We start from the raw sequence: 15,588 nt of genomic DNA, 5'->3' as shown, positions 1-15,588 counted from the left end.
CCAAAACAATTTCATCTTTCCCTTTAGAAATCTCTTTTCAAGTGCTGTGTATTAGCATTTTTCAGCCAGAGACACAAAACTTAATTCTCTCTCACTTAAATTCAGTTTAGGTAAAGCCCTTCTGACGAGGGCACCAAATCCTCCTCATAGATATTTCCTGAGATGAGAAAAGGTCTTTGGGAAGGTAGCTTGCGTCCTCTCGCCTGCTGTCATGACTCTCTCACCCAGATCTTTGTATGGCTTTTAAGGGTCATAAGGAAAAAAGATTTTGCAACACTTCCTCTGTAGCAGCTTGCTGTGTTTCATACCCTCAAAAACAGAACGTGCATATTTGTAACTAAGTCAAGTCTCTCACAGTAGTTCAGTAACATTTCCGCTGCCTCAGTCTTACATGGAAAATGGAGCTTTGCTGGTCACTATCACCTGAATTTAAAGACTTCATAGGTTGGCAAAGCATCATTGTCATTCTTGAAATAGATCTGCTGTTCCATTTTAATGTCTTGCTTAGGTCCTGAATTGTAATTTTTTAACTATCTTCAATATCTTCCTCTAGTCTCTAGATAGTCAATACAGGATTGCCATTCAGAATTTATTTAGCAGCAATGATTATAGAAATTCAATGACCAAAGAAACAGATCAGAGATTCTCTGAAAGAATAGAATCAGAGCATATTAGAGCAACCGGAAACTTTAAAAGTCATGTAGTCCAACTCTCTATTTACTAGTGAGGAAACTGGCGCTCAGAGAAGTTTGACTTGCCTGTGGTCAGTCAACAACAGAACTGAGGCTATAACCTTAGTCCAGTGCTCATTCCACACGCCATGCCACACGGAAAGGGAGCAAATTGCCTTAATTTTTTTCCATTTGGATTTTCCTCTAAATGTTTTGATGTTGAAAACATGTGTTAATACTTTACTTGGGATCAATTAGTCCCAGTTTATGGAACGCAAGTCAACGGAGCAAGGCTAAGAACAAAATCAAAGAAATACCATCTACAGCTTCAATAGAATTTTCAGATGTTTTGAAATCTGCAAAGTGTTGGATAAGTAGCCTGTGGGGAAGGGAATAATCTCTCCTACAGATGTTTTGGGAATTCTCCTGGAATGCAAATAAATAACATAGGATTTCATTCCCTTGTGGATTTACATATTTATTTAATAAATAGAATACATTTTTTGCGACTGGCCCCATGGCCACGTGGTTAAGTTCATGTGCTCTGCTTCAGCGGCCCAGGGTTTCGCCGGTTCAGATCCTGGGCGCCAACATGGCATAGCTCATCAGGCCATGCTGAGGTGGCGTCCCACATAGCACAACCAGAGGCACTCACAACTAGAATCTACAACTAGGTACTGAGGGGCTTTGGGGAGAAGAATGAAAAAAAAGAAGATGATTGGCAACAGTTGTTAGTTCAGGTGCCAATCTTAAAAAAAATAAAGAATACTTTTTCTAACATATTAATATATTTTAATGGTATATTTTAAGTATATTTCAGGGAGTGTGTTAAACGGGCAGTAATTTGCCTAGGAAAGAAAAACTACTCCTAGAAGACATCAGTGACATGAAAGTCATCTTTTACTTTTTATTTGTCTCAGAAAAATTAAAATGTGCTAGAAATGTGTTTGACCTTGAGAGGTTCTGGCATCTTCTCATTGCAGAATATGCTTTTGTTTTTTTTTAAAGATTTTATTTTCCTTCTTCTCCCCAAAGCCCCCTAGTACATAGTTGTGTATTTTTAGCTGTGGGTCCTTCTAGTTGTGGCATGTGGGATGCCGCCTCAGCATGGCCCGATGAGCAATGCCATGTCCATGCCCAGGATCCGAACTGGCAAAACCCTGGGCCACTGAAGCAGAGCGCGCGAACTTAACCACTCGAGCATGGGGCCGGCCCCCCTCAGAATATGCTTTTGAATAATTTTGACCTGTCATAAACTACTTAAACAGGAGCTGCTGGGGACTCAGGAAGATCAAAGCCTATAAACTAAATATTATACTTTTATGGAGAGTTTAAAATACATTTTATTATTTGTGGGGCTAGACATTCTCCCAATGGCATATAATAAATTGATACACATATTAATAGGTACATACGGATTTACACATTATTCAGAAATACAATAAATTTTCTCTTGAAGTATAGTTTTGTTACTATTCATATTTCCCTTCTCCTCCACAACAAATCTATGAAGGATAATATGTTACACACAATTGCACACACTTATGTTTTACAACTGCCAGAGAGCCATTCTTGAACAATATACTGGCAGACTGGGCATGCGTTGATCTTTCTGTTCTCATCTTACATATTTATTCATTAAACTAATAGCTATTAATTCTATTAGGAGATGTTATCATATTAACAAGTGGGAGTAATATTATAGACATGGATTTTCTTTTTGACTCTAAGTCTGTGCCAAGAATAACAACTTTTTGTCTACCAGGAATCCTTGATGATAAAGAGTTTTTCCTCTTCTAGGTCCCCATATCATCCTACATCCTACATATCTCCTTTTGAAAAATAAATAGTGTCTTCTCCCACTGAACTGGAAATTTTCGCAAGGTAGGGGCTACTTCTCATTCAACCGTTTACCCCCAGAACCTAGCCCAGCACTAGACACACTCCAAAGACTGTTGCTAAATTAGTAACAAAGATAGATAGAAGAATAAATGAATTTAGGAAACAAATACTGAAGCTGAGGGCTGCGTGTAAATAAAGGCAGAGTCAACAATTTGTTCGCCGTTAAAATTCTGTACCCAACTATTGATGGGGAAAAATAACAGATAAACAGAGATCCACATGTGAGGTCAAATTCACTTGCCCACCCTCTTTCTTGGGGCTTATACTGGAGTCCTCTCATGCTCCTGCAGAAATCTGTAAGTGTTACATGTGAACCACAAAAGCTCCTTGGGTCTCTTTCTCACATTCAGCAAAAGGACTTTCCTCTCTAACCTTAAGTCTCAGTGTTCCTCAAGCTTAGAACTCAGGTTTAGCACCCAATCTGGTCACTTTCTGTCAGGACTTTTCCTCTCTTCCATTCCTTCCTCTCTGAAACATACTTGGGATTGAGTAAGAGAAAAGGAAAATAGTCATTTGAGCTAAGTATCAGAAAACTCATCATTTTATTAAAAGAGATGTCCTCAACCCTTACAACAAAGTTGAGCTCTCCTGGGAGGGCCCACCTCAGAGAAAATGGAACTCCAGCCTTAAAGGCCCAGGCTCTTCTCAGTGTCTGCAGGTACCATGTTCCAGCACACACCCAGTCTGCACCTTCCCCAAGACTTCTGGCTTCTATCCAACCACTCAACAAAATTTACCTACTCTCTCGCAGCTGCTCTATGATAATAAATTGATAAAATAACTTCTACTTTGCACTTAAGACATTAATTATTTAACATCTTACTCTCCCCCAGGTGAAATACTTACATTATAATACAGACTTTTAGGTGATGGTATTTTAGCCACACCCATAAAAAAATCTAATAATTTACATTTTAGGCCTTACAGCAGACTTAGGCTAAACCCACCCTACCCTACTCTCAGCCTTGAGTCTCACCTATTGGGTACCAACTCCTCTAACTGCACAAAGAGTCACAGAGATCCCACAGAGAAGACAGACCCGAGTCCAGGGCCTGAGGTCTTGAATCCTGATGTTGGCCCGGCCAGGAGTAACAGCGAGTCCGCCTCCCTACCCTCAGCCTCGCCTTGAAGTTTCTGTTTACAGTTAAGAAAATACTATTTGCCAGTGTCCTATTCCTGTTCATCATTTCTCCTCTGCCTTCTACCCAAAGTGGCAGAGATATTTATAACGATAAGTGGTTAGAGTAGGCAATAAAGGATATCATTTGTTCCCTCACAAATGTTCCTTGAGCCAGCATATTTTCAACCACTCAAGTACAGAGATCAGAAAGCAGAGTCAAAGTCCTCCTACCTTAGAGGAGCTTGAAGTCTAGTAAGAGACTAGATACATACACAGACAAATGACAATCGATGTGCTGTTGCAATAGATACGGAAACAAAGAACTCTGGGAACAGAAGAGTATGGAATCTTCTAACACGATTTCTCAGTGCTGCAGTGGTAGAGGAAACTCTAGGGATGGGCAGAGGTTCAAAATACAGAGTCCCTTCATCTCCCACTGAGAATCAGAGTTGCAATGAGCTGCCTTTACTGAGAAGAGTAGGTCCTCTCCCTGGGGAATGTAGCGCAGGGCCATATAATGACTTCCTTGGGCCCTAGTCACTTTGCCTTTGTGGGGCCCTCCCTCCATAAAATATGTTAAAAATTATATTTTACAACTGTGTTGTTAAACAGATGAAAATAATTTTTGACCCTAAAAGTTCATTTTTCTTCTGACGTTAAAAGAAGTTAAAACATTTTCATGGGCCCTAGACACTGCCCTCTGTGCCTAATGTATACATCCACTCTGGTGCTGGAACAAGAAAAACAAACATGGAGAACCAGTGACCTAGTCTAACCCCCTTATTTACAAAGGAAGAAACAAACCCAGAAAGTGAAGTTACTTGTGAAACGCATGTAGCTAGTTAGTTACAGATTATGTATTTGAAGTCAGTTCTGCTGGTATTGCCGCAGGGTTCTCTCTCGCATGCCTTTTTTCTGCCACACCATGATTTTGGCCTCTTTGAAGTTCCACCACACCTCACTCCACTGACCTTCATAGTAGTGAAATTCCTGATGCGGTCAAATTCAAACATGATCTCGATGTAACCATTGGTGGCACTCTCGTTCCTCCAGCCCACGTAGTCATAGCCGGGCCACACATGGTACTCATGGGTCTGGGTGAAATCGTCCAGGCCAGACACCCCATCTGTCAACTGACCCAGCCCTTCAGTCATGCTGCTCAGACCAGGAGAGGAGAAGGCAAAGGGAGAGAGGAACCTGGAGTTAATTACACGTTCACAGAAAAGCTTTTACCCAGCTTCTTCTCCCCGGATTTTGTAAGGGCTGATAATCTTGGAAGTTGAAGGATTACCAAAAATCCAATATATTTTATAGTATCGACTCATTTATCCTGCATCAGTGGAGAGCTAAGAATTTCATATAAATGGATTTTACAGAATATTTGATGCTTACTCATTTAGTAGCAAAACTTTTAAACAGTATTTTATCATTTTATATGAAAAGCTTTCTATAATTCATTGTATCCTTGTCTATTCTTATATACAGAATATAATAATAACTCAGTATTATCAAATGCATTTGTTTAATTAGTCCACTAATGAGTAAATGAATGAATGAATGAATGAACACATAGAATGAACACTGGTAGCTAGTAGCACTTGCCCATCACTAAATAAAGGGTCCCGGAGCTCGTCGGAAATTTTCTGACTCTCCTTTGCTTGTTGTCTTTGTTCAGTGAATCAACTTCAGAGAAGTCAGGCATACCCTCTTTTATCCCACATCTCCAACAACCCAATCTGATAGCAAATTAATGTGCAAAAAAAATAAATAAGTAATCTTTGCCCAATTTAAATACTAATTTATATTTAATTTTAATTACATTTATAGAATACTGGACTCATGGAGTAAAATGCGTGGATTACATGAGGGTCAGAGGCATTGGCTTTCGTTTTGTTTTCTAGCTTGGCAGGCTTTCCACCTTGGAGTGTAAGCCTCTGTTTTGTGGCTGAGTTGGCCGGATTCCTGCCTGCTGGATGAGATGTACGCGTATTTATGTTAATTTGCCTGTTTGAAGAACAGAAAGAGGTCTTCCTTCTTTTTATGGAGGGACGGAGCAAGAACCTATCATGTGGAACTTCCCTCTCAAGCTCTGCATCTCAAGCTCTGGAAGATATGTCAGGAGTCTCCCAAATAAAGAGATGGGGCTACTCACCCTCAAGCAATAATGCATGTGACCCGTGAGGTTACAGCCAGACCAGTGATATAGAAAATTTGTGAATTACAAAAATGATTAAGAGTGATTATGCCAGCCTTACAGACACATTCTTAAATATATTTGTTCACTGAAAAATGTTTGGCAAATTATAAAATTTGACTGGCCTTATCCACAGTGACCAGAGCCTGGATCCCCCTTCCAAGGTTTTGTCATCTTTTCTTCTCTCTACAGATCAGAAGGCTAGGAGAACATAAGTTTACTTGCAATAAATATATTTCCCATTGTTCCCAGAAAAATTAAGCCCCATGAAAGTCTTATGAAAAGTAACACAAATTAAAAGGAATTTAATTTATTTTCTCCTTAATTTCAGAGAATTTCAGTTTTTCCGTAAGCAAAATTAAATCAAGGGGAAGGGATAAGGAAAGAAAATTTCTCTGTTACTTCATACACTTTAGAATTGTTAGAATTACTGCAACAAGCGGATATGACATTTGGAATTTTTTTAATTAAAAAAAATCGCTTTTGCTACTATGACTATTTCCTGAGACTCTGAATTAGGTAGCTTGTACCTCATCACTCAGCCACACCCCAACTCAATATTTCATTACCTCAATTATTGCATGGAAGCTGATTGCGTCTAAATCTCTCTAATTATTTTTTATCAGTCCTCTGGGGTTCAGAGCCATATTTCTAGCACCTGTCTTATTTCTCCATTTGAATGTCCTGTCAGTCCCTTAAACTTATATCCCAGGCTAGATCCATCATCATCTTTTTCTAAACTAAATCTTTCACCTGGATTTCCCATTTCTGTCAATTGCACTTCTCTTTCGTATTCACTGAAAGTACCTAGTGCACAGTAAGCAGTCAAAATATATTTGTTGAATGAATAAATGTCATCTCCACTGTTTCAGTCACCTAAACTATCATGTTTCATCTAGCCCCTACATCCAATCAGATTGCAAATGTTCCCTAAATGAATGTCTCCTTGTTCCCATTCCCCAGTCCCCACTATGGCCTTGGTCCTTAATTTGTTTCATCTGACAGAATTTGGAATTAGAAAATGTCCCTCATTACCTCCTCCTTCCACTCAAATCTAACCTTTACATGCTGCTTGATTAATCGGTCAAAAGCACAGTTCCAGTCACGTCCTTCCCCAGCTTTAAAACTCTTCAATGACTCATTATGTTGATGATTATGTTGATGAACAACAGCTCCTCCTCCTCCATCCCGTCCTTCTCCACTTCTTCCTGACCCTGACATTCAACTGCCTCCAAAATATGACATAATCTGCCTTGTGATGCCTCTCAACTAGTGCTTTGCTACATAAATATGGCCCATGGTTAGCTAAACTGTTGATCTCTCCTGGACATTCCTCTAAACTTTACAGTGTGATTCTTTTGTCCTCATGCTAGTGCCTCTGCCTAAAATGCCATCTCAAGATTCTTTGCCTGTGAAAGGTCTACCCATTCTTTGGGGTCCATTTCTGATTTCATCTATTTCATCACGTCTTACTGGTCCTCCAATTAGATCATAACTTACATGTATATAACATCTTACCTTTACAAAATGCTTTTCTTATGCATTTTATCACCTAAGTCACATGGCAAACAGAAGCAACTTTTATTACGTGAATCCAGCTGTTTCCACCCCCAATGCTGTGCTTTCCTACTGTGGCTTTCTCTTTCTTTGGAACCCCAGAGCACGCATATGATATCTCTTACTTGATGCTTATGTCACAGCAAATTATATCCTATTTTAGCCCCCACTGCTTAATCATAAGATCAATAATTTCATTCTATTTGAATACCTACCATGTCTAGCCAAATTCCTTGCACACAGTATAGCTAATTAGCAAAGATTTATCCACTCAACCTCTGATTTCCTCTATTCCTTGAGTATATGCCAGTTGGGGCGTGGCTGAGTGAAATAATGCCAAGACAGTTTAAGCAAATGGGGAAGAAGAGTGACTAAGGAGATGGAGAGGAAGTGACTAGGGATAGAATACTGGATGAGTCAGGTCATCACCAGGCGATGGCAGCTGGGGGGCAGTAGTTTGCTCTTCACACCTGAGCCCTTGCAAGTACTGTAATTCCACACTCCTATTCCTGAGACTCACTAATCTCTCTATCTCAACCACTAGCAACCTCCATCATCTAGTCTGGATTTCACTATGGTCTGACCTCTCTGCCAGGCTCAATCTTTGCAGACAAAGACCAAGCTAAGAGAGAGAAAAGTGTTGAAGTGGGTAGAAGAATGGCATGGCTTGGGGTAAAGTGGGATAAGTGGGAATATCTCTTATCCAATCCTAAATTCCTCCTGTATCTGAACATACTTCTCCATCATGGCCCTCCATTGGTCCATTTCAGGACTATCCATTGGTCCTTCTGCTGCTCCCAGCCCTACCTTCTTCTATAGTCAGGTCGTTCTTGTTCTCAGTCCTGCTTCCTTTCCTCTATTCCCTTCTACCTATCTCCTTTGCTCCAATTGTCATCTCATCCTAGAAACTTTCCTTGTCTATTATAAGCCTTACTAGTCTCATTTTCACAGTTTCTACAGCATTTATATTTATGGGGTTCATTCTTCCTGAACTTCTTGATCTGTCCAATTTATTATACTTATAACTTCAATTCTCTGGCCGTTTGTCTCCATAAGTAGGCCATTATTCGTGTCAGATGACATGTCCTGTTTTGAGGGCCAAAAAATATGGCTACCATACTTAGGTCCATAACATAAAGCTTAACCTTTGCTTTGCGTAATTTAGTGTTTTCCTTGTGATTACTTTGTCTTCCAAAACCAGCCTCTAAGTTTCTTGCAAATAAAGACTACATATTTTACTTTATTAAATTATCTCACAATGCATAGTAAAGGGTCTAAGTAATCACTAGTTGGTTGATTGATTGTTTACTGATCCCAAGCCATGATAAAATATTATTCTGTTCTAGTGGCCATTTCCCATTCTGATGACCAAAGTTTCCCAGAATTTACCTGTACCCAACGGCTCCATCATAGACAGAATCATTCAGATAAATGATGGAGCCTCCAGGGAGTACGAACTGCTGTCCAGCTGGAGCATTGTAAGACACCAAGCCATCTGTCAAAGGAAACACACATGTGTCAGCACCTTTGAGAAGGAGATGCGCCTGCTGCTCGGACCAACTATCCCAGAGAGCTACCTGAGGCTTCAGGGATGACACTTCATGCACTATGTCCACACGGGACTCAATCTGGGCACACAGGGAGCACTGCTGAGGAGCACTCCTCAGTGACAGTCTGCAGAGTGTCACTGAATGCATTATTCCAGGTACTGGGTGGATGAACAATATTGCTTTCTTTACTCTAACCAAGAGGGAATCCCTTCTTGGTGATCAGTAATCCCATCCCTTTCTGATTTGATTGCCTTTATTTCCCAGGGGTTGGAGTTTTTAATAAGCTCTATAAGTTCTCTCTCTTGAGACCTACCGAGCCAGACACAACCATAAAGCTCCACTCTCATGCACACATTCATGGAGTGGTCGGTGACCGGAATGAAGCGGACAAATCTGGCCACAATGGGTGGCTCCAAGTCCTTTAGGAAAATGTCATAAGGGTTACTATTTCCATCCAGCACCTGAGGAGAGAGAAGAGAGAGTGAGGAGATGCTATGGAGTCATGTTGACTCTTCTTCAACCCCTAAGTCATCACCCCTTTGATGGACCCTCTCTTTTTCATTCAAAGAGCAGAATACATCTACTCAGCTTTCTCGGCAGCCTTGATATTCCTCTCTATGCTCCCTCCCCACCCCCTCATCTTGGGTCACATATTTATAAGTTCATGCCAGGACTGTGGATATATGTATACCTTTTCTAGCCTAAGTCAAAATACAGTCCTGGACATCCCAGGGTCTGGATGTCTCTTCTGCCTACCTGTTTCCCATGCCGGTTCCGCCAAGAGATCCAGCGAGTGCCATCCCGACTGTAATTGATCTTGTACATGGGGGCAAACTCAATGCCATGGCCCCCTGCATGGCGCCCCTGGGTCCCCACCAGAGTGATAAAGTGCAGGGTGTGCAAGTCAATCTGCAGAAACTCTTTCAGGTCATCAGGTTCCACTGGAATCTCAGGACACCAGGCTCCATCCCCTTCTTCTGAATCCAGCCTTAAAAGATGAAGGTTGGGGAGAGAGGGAGCAATCATGAAACCACAGAGTTATTTACCAGTCCACAGCCAGCAGTTACCCTGACCTGAGGGGAGAGAGCAGGCTGGGAGTTCAGACCAGATGGACTCTTGGGGTTTTTTTCCACCAGTCTGACTGACACCACAGTACCCACTTGTGGTCAGTTCCCTCTCCCTGGAGCACTACGAAACCCAGAAAGACAGTCACCACCAGGGAGCTAGAGGCCTTCAGATGATATGTAGCCTTCATTTCCCATCCTAATTTTGAGATCTCAAGGGAGGTCCCACACAATGAAACCCTTTCTACCCTCTACTCCCACACTGAGTCATTTTACCATGCCCCTCCCACTTTCAATCTCAGTATGACAAGGTTAGCCACTCCTTGCCTGGATATCAAGTTATAGGAGTAGGGAGGGAGGTATAAGAAGATCTCCAGTGTGGGTTATGTAACATAGTGAATTTTAACCAGCAGGATGGGCATGGGAACCCAGCAAAAAGTTGCGGAAACCCATGGTGAGAGTGAGGGGTAAGAGTGTGTCAGGGGAATAGTAAATAATCCAGTTTCATTTTATTACCTCCAGGCTGAGCCACCAGTGAGGAAAATTGTGAAATCAGTATAAAATTTCTTTGACGAACCTCTTACCACTTTCCCTGTTCCCTGGAATGTGTCTTTTCTCACAGATGTCACCTACTAATTGCTGCTCCCTTCAAACCCCACCAACCATCACTCTAATCTTTTACACACTGAGATAGAAATTATGGAGGTTTACCAGGGTTGTTTTTCTTAAGGGTGATTCCATTTTAACAGAAATCAATACTTTATACTGAAAGAATTAGATTCCAGGAGGAGGATTAGGCCCTAACAAGCAGAGTAGTTTTTGACAAAGATATTTATTGCTTTAGGGGACCCCTTGTATTAGACCACAAGGAACCCACCATACTCTGTTTATGGATGAAGTTGGCCCTTTTGCGGGAGATATCCTTGAGAGAAGGGAAGAACTTGCTGGAGGCCTCAATGTCTGTTTAAGTCCTTGATGCTTTGCACTATGAGTGATGTTTCACAGACACTCACCGAGAAGAAGACCGAGTCTCCAACTCCCAGTGTCCTACACAATCCACCCCTTCTCATGCTACCACTGTAGTCCCCTTCCTGCAGCAGCTGACAGTGAGAAAGTGAAGTAAAGCAAATTCACTGCATATCAAAGAACCCATATGCTGTGAGTGGTGTAGTTCTAGGGCCTCTGTGGTTGGAATGAGGTTACTAGGCCACCACATGCTGCCGGACCCTGAAAACAGGCCCACTTGATGTCCTTGCATCATTCCCACAGGTGCCCACCAAGTACCCTTCTTTCCTAACCCCTTAAGTCAGGAAAACTGTTCAACACAGAACTCAGGCTTTCTTGGGGTAGCCATCCTTACCTTCCATATTTGGCAGCTGTGGATTCTGACCACTGACTGGAAGCTGTGATGTCCTCATCTGGAATATGGCCCCCTGACATTCCCAGAGGATAGCGGCATATGGCTAGACCAAGAGAAACCAATGAGTAAAGAGAGGAAATGCTTTTATTTTTATTTCCAGAGACCACCATGGAGAATGTAACTGATTATTGGTAGGAAAGAAGCGGCCTGAACCTTTCTAAGTCCCTCTATGACCCCAGTTTGATTAACCTCACTCTCTTTGCCTTTTCTTTCTATTTTTTGAGGAAGATTAGCCCTGAGCTAACTACTGCCAGTCCTCCTCTTTTTGCTGAGAAAGCCTGGCCCTGAGCTAACATCCATGCCCATCTTCCTCTACTTTATATGTGGGACGCCTACCACAGCATGGCATGCCAAGTAGTGCCATGTCCGCACCCGGGATCGAGGCGAGCGAACCCCGGGCCGCCGAGAAGTGGAATGTGCGCATTTAACCGCTGCACCACCAGGCCAGCCCCTTTGCCTTTTCTTCCTGGCCCTGTCTTCAAACTTATTACCAATCAATCATCCAAGCATTGATCCTCAGCCAAATCTATCTTTTGGACCAAATTCTGACACGTAATATAACATAATGTAAGGTGCTGATTTATCCTTTTATTTGGTAATAACCCCATGGCCCATCCCCATTCCCTTATTAGCAGGCACACACTTCTAATCAGTTTCCCAACAGTAGTCAGTCATCCTCATTATCAGCAGGTGCCCTCTATGATGTATAGCATTCTTTTCTTCTAGATAGCTGATTGCACAAAACTATGGAGAAAAGCCAGTAAAGTCTCCTACAAAGGAGTTGAACACAGCTTTGGCCCCCAAAAGCACCATGTTTTGGCCTCCAGCTAACAATAATAACCTCTGGAGATGGACTTCCACTTCCAACCAAGATAGAGTAATAGGGACTAACAGGGAACAGATTTACTCTCCTTGGTAAAACAACCAAAAAATGGACAAAGTACATGAAAAACTGAGTTTCAATAGAATGAATATCAGACAACAAAGGACAGCAATCCTTGAGAGAGGAAACAGAGAAGATGAGCCCTACAATGGTATCAGCTTACTGCCATGAGAGAGTATTCAGGCTGCAGTACAGTAAGTGAGAACTTAGGCAGAAGCTGGAGGATGCCCTGAGTTGAAGAGCCAAAGAGAAGGGTCTGGAGAGATCAAGGGGACTAGAGCTCTCAGGACATAGGGTTATCAGATAAAATACAGGATTCCTAGCTAAATTTAAATTTCAGATAAATACTGAATAATTTTTTCGTAGAAATATGTCCCACGCATTAAAAAAAAAAATGCTGGGCATGTAGACAAGCAGGGGAATAGAACCTACAATGAGAAAAAAATACCAATCAATTGAAACTGATTCTGAATTAATATAGAAGTTAGAACCGGAAAAAGAGAACATTAAAACAGTTATAACTGTATTACATGTGTTCAGAAATACAAGGAGAGCTATAGACAATGTAGAAAAGATGTAAATCAAATTTCTAAAGATAAAACTTGAACATGTGAGATAAAATACATTGGATGGAATCAAAGCAGGTTATACATTGAAGAAAAGATTCATGAACTTAAAGACAGCAGTAGAAATAATCTTTAATGAAACAATGACAGAAAAGAGAATCAATCAATTAATCAATCAATTAACAAAAAGCAGAACATCAGGAAGTTGTGAACAATTTCAAGCATCCTAATATATATGGAAATGGATTCTTTGAAGAAGAGGAGGGAGGAAGACAAAAAGTCATTTGAATAAAAAATGATGGAAATTTTTTCAAATTGGTGAAAACTGTAAACCCAAGTAGCTCAATGAACTGAAGCACAAAAAGCTTGGAGAAAACTATACTGCAGCATATCATAATCCAATTTTTTAAAGCAGGCGATAAAGAGAAAATTTTAAAAGCAGTCAGAGAAAAAGGACATACTATGAACAGAGGACCAAAGATAGAGATGAGAGCAAATTTCCCATTCAAAATGGCAATTACAAAGTAAATATATGTCGATTTTTCATGCTATTTCTGTCTCTTTAAGTGGTAATGGACTCTTTAAAGAAAAATAATAACAACATATTGTGGGGTTTACAATATATACGAAAGTAAAATGAATGACAACAATAGCATAAAGATTTGAAGGGAAACAAAGAAAGTTATCTTGTTGAAAGGTTGTTATACTCTATGTGAAGTGATACAATATCACTTGAAGATAGACTTTAGTTAAAGATGTACACTATAAATCCTAAAGCAAGCACTAAAATAATATTTTTTAAAAGACTTAATGCCAGTAATTCAAGAAGAGATAAAATGGAATCATAAAAAATTCAATCAATTGAAAAAAATGTCAGAAAAAAGGAAATAAAAAAGATAGGATAAACAGAAAACAAATGGCAAAAATATAGATTTTTTGATTAGCCATATAAATACTCCCATTAAATATAAATGGTCTAAATAGTCTAATTAGAAAGTAGAGATTGTCAGATTGGATTTTTTTTAAGTTTAAACTATATATTACCTATGAGAAACATGCTTTAAATATAAAAACCCACATAAGTTACAAGTAAAAGAATGGAAAAAGATATACCATGAAAACTTAATCCAAAGAAAGCAAGAGTGGTTATATCAGCACCAGACACAAAAGATTTCAAGACAAAGAACGAAGATGGTATTTCACAATGATGAAAAGTTTGGTAGGGAAACACAAATCAAAACCATGATGAGATAGCACCTCACACCTGTTAAAATGGCTATTATGAAAAAGACAAGAAATAAAAAGTGTTGGTAAGGATGTGGACAAAAGGGAATCCTTGTGCACTATTGGTGGGAAAGTAAATTGATGCAGCCACTATGGAAAACAGTATGGAGTGTCCTCAAAAAACTAAAAATAGACTGCCATGTGATCTTGCAATTCTACTTCTTGGATTTCTCCAAGGAAACAAAAACGCTAACTCAAAAAGATATATATACCTCCATGTTCATTGCAGCATTATTTACAACAGCCAAGATATGGAAACAATCTAAGTGTCCATCGATGGATGAATGGATAAAGAAAATGTCACACACATACACACACACACACATACACAGACACACACAGAGAGGAATATCATTTGGCCATAAAAAAGAATGAAATCTTGCCATTTGCGACAACATGGATGAACCTTGAGGGCATCATGCTAAGTGAAATAAGTCAGACAGAGAAAGATGAATACTGCATGATCTAACTTATATGTGGAATCTAAAAAACAGAAAAACCTAAATTTGTAGATACAGAGAACAGATTGATGGTTGTCAGAGGCAGGGGGTGGGGAATAGGTGAAATGCGTGAAGGGAGACAAAAGATATAAACTTCCAGTTATACAATAAATAAGTCATGAGGATGTAATGTACAACATGGTGATTATAGTTAATAATACGCTATTGCATATTTGAAAGCTGCTAAGAGAGTAGATCTTAAAGTTCTCATCACAAGAAAAAAAATCTTTTTCACTACGTATGGTGACAGATGTTAATTAGACTTATTATGGTGATCATTTAGCGATACATACAAATAAAGAATCATTATGTTGTAAACCTGAACCTAGTATAATATTATATGTCAATTATACCTCAATAAAAAAACCATTATATTACAACTTCCAGATAGAGCAATAAGGCAAGGGGAAAAAAAATAATAAAAAGCACCCATATTGGAAAGAAGTAAACTGTTTTTAATTGCAGATAATAAGATCAGTTATAGTAAAAAATCAGAGAGAATCTACAAAAAAGCTACTACCATAGCTAATAAATGAGTTAGTAATACACAACAATCGGTTGCATTTCCATATACTAGTAGTGAACAAATACAAGTTAGAGTAGCATCAAAAATTATAAAATACTTAGGGATAAACATGACAAAAGATGTGAAAGACTTATACAATGAAAACTACCCAACATTGTTGAGAGAAATTAAAGATCTAAATAAATGGAGATATATACAATGTTCAAGGGTCAAAAACTCAATACTATTAAGATGTCTATTCTACCCAAAGTCTTAACAGGCATTTTTGTTTAAATAAACAAAATGATTCTAATATTCACATAGAAATGCAAAGACCCAGAATAGCCAAAGCAATTTTGAAAAAGAAGATCA

General features: G+C 39.7%; 1 protein-coding gene across 3 annotated transcripts in view; it reads right to left on the bottom strand.

Moving 5' to 3' along the window:
- Window positions 1-15,588, bottom strand: part of DDR2 (discoidin domain receptor tyrosine kinase 2) — a 158,987-nt gene that overhangs the window by 25,115 nt on the left and 118,284 nt on the right. For all 3 annotated transcript variants that reach the window (XM_046681098.1, XM_046681099.1, XM_046681097.1), the window contains 5 exons: window positions 11,419-11,521; window positions 9,751-9,982; window positions 9,308-9,455; window positions 8,834-8,939; window positions 4,665-4,848 (listed from right to left, as the gene is read on the bottom strand). In XM_046681098.1, the coding sequence (XP_046537054.1) occupies window positions 4,665-4,848; window positions 8,834-8,939; window positions 9,308-9,455; window positions 9,751-9,982; window positions 11,419-11,521 (773 nt within the window). The remainder of the gene's footprint in view (window positions 1-4,664; window positions 4,849-8,833; window positions 8,940-9,307; window positions 9,456-9,750; window positions 9,983-11,418; window positions 11,522-15,588) is intronic.

This window comes from Equus quagga, chromosome 13 (genome assembly GCF_021613505.1).
Source record: "Equus quagga isolate Etosha38 chromosome 13, UCLA_HA_Equagga_1.0, whole genome shotgun sequence".
NCBI lineage: Eukaryota > Metazoa > Chordata > Mammalia > Perissodactyla > Equidae > Equus > Equus quagga.
This window is presented reverse-complemented; position numbering and strand designations above follow the sequence as displayed.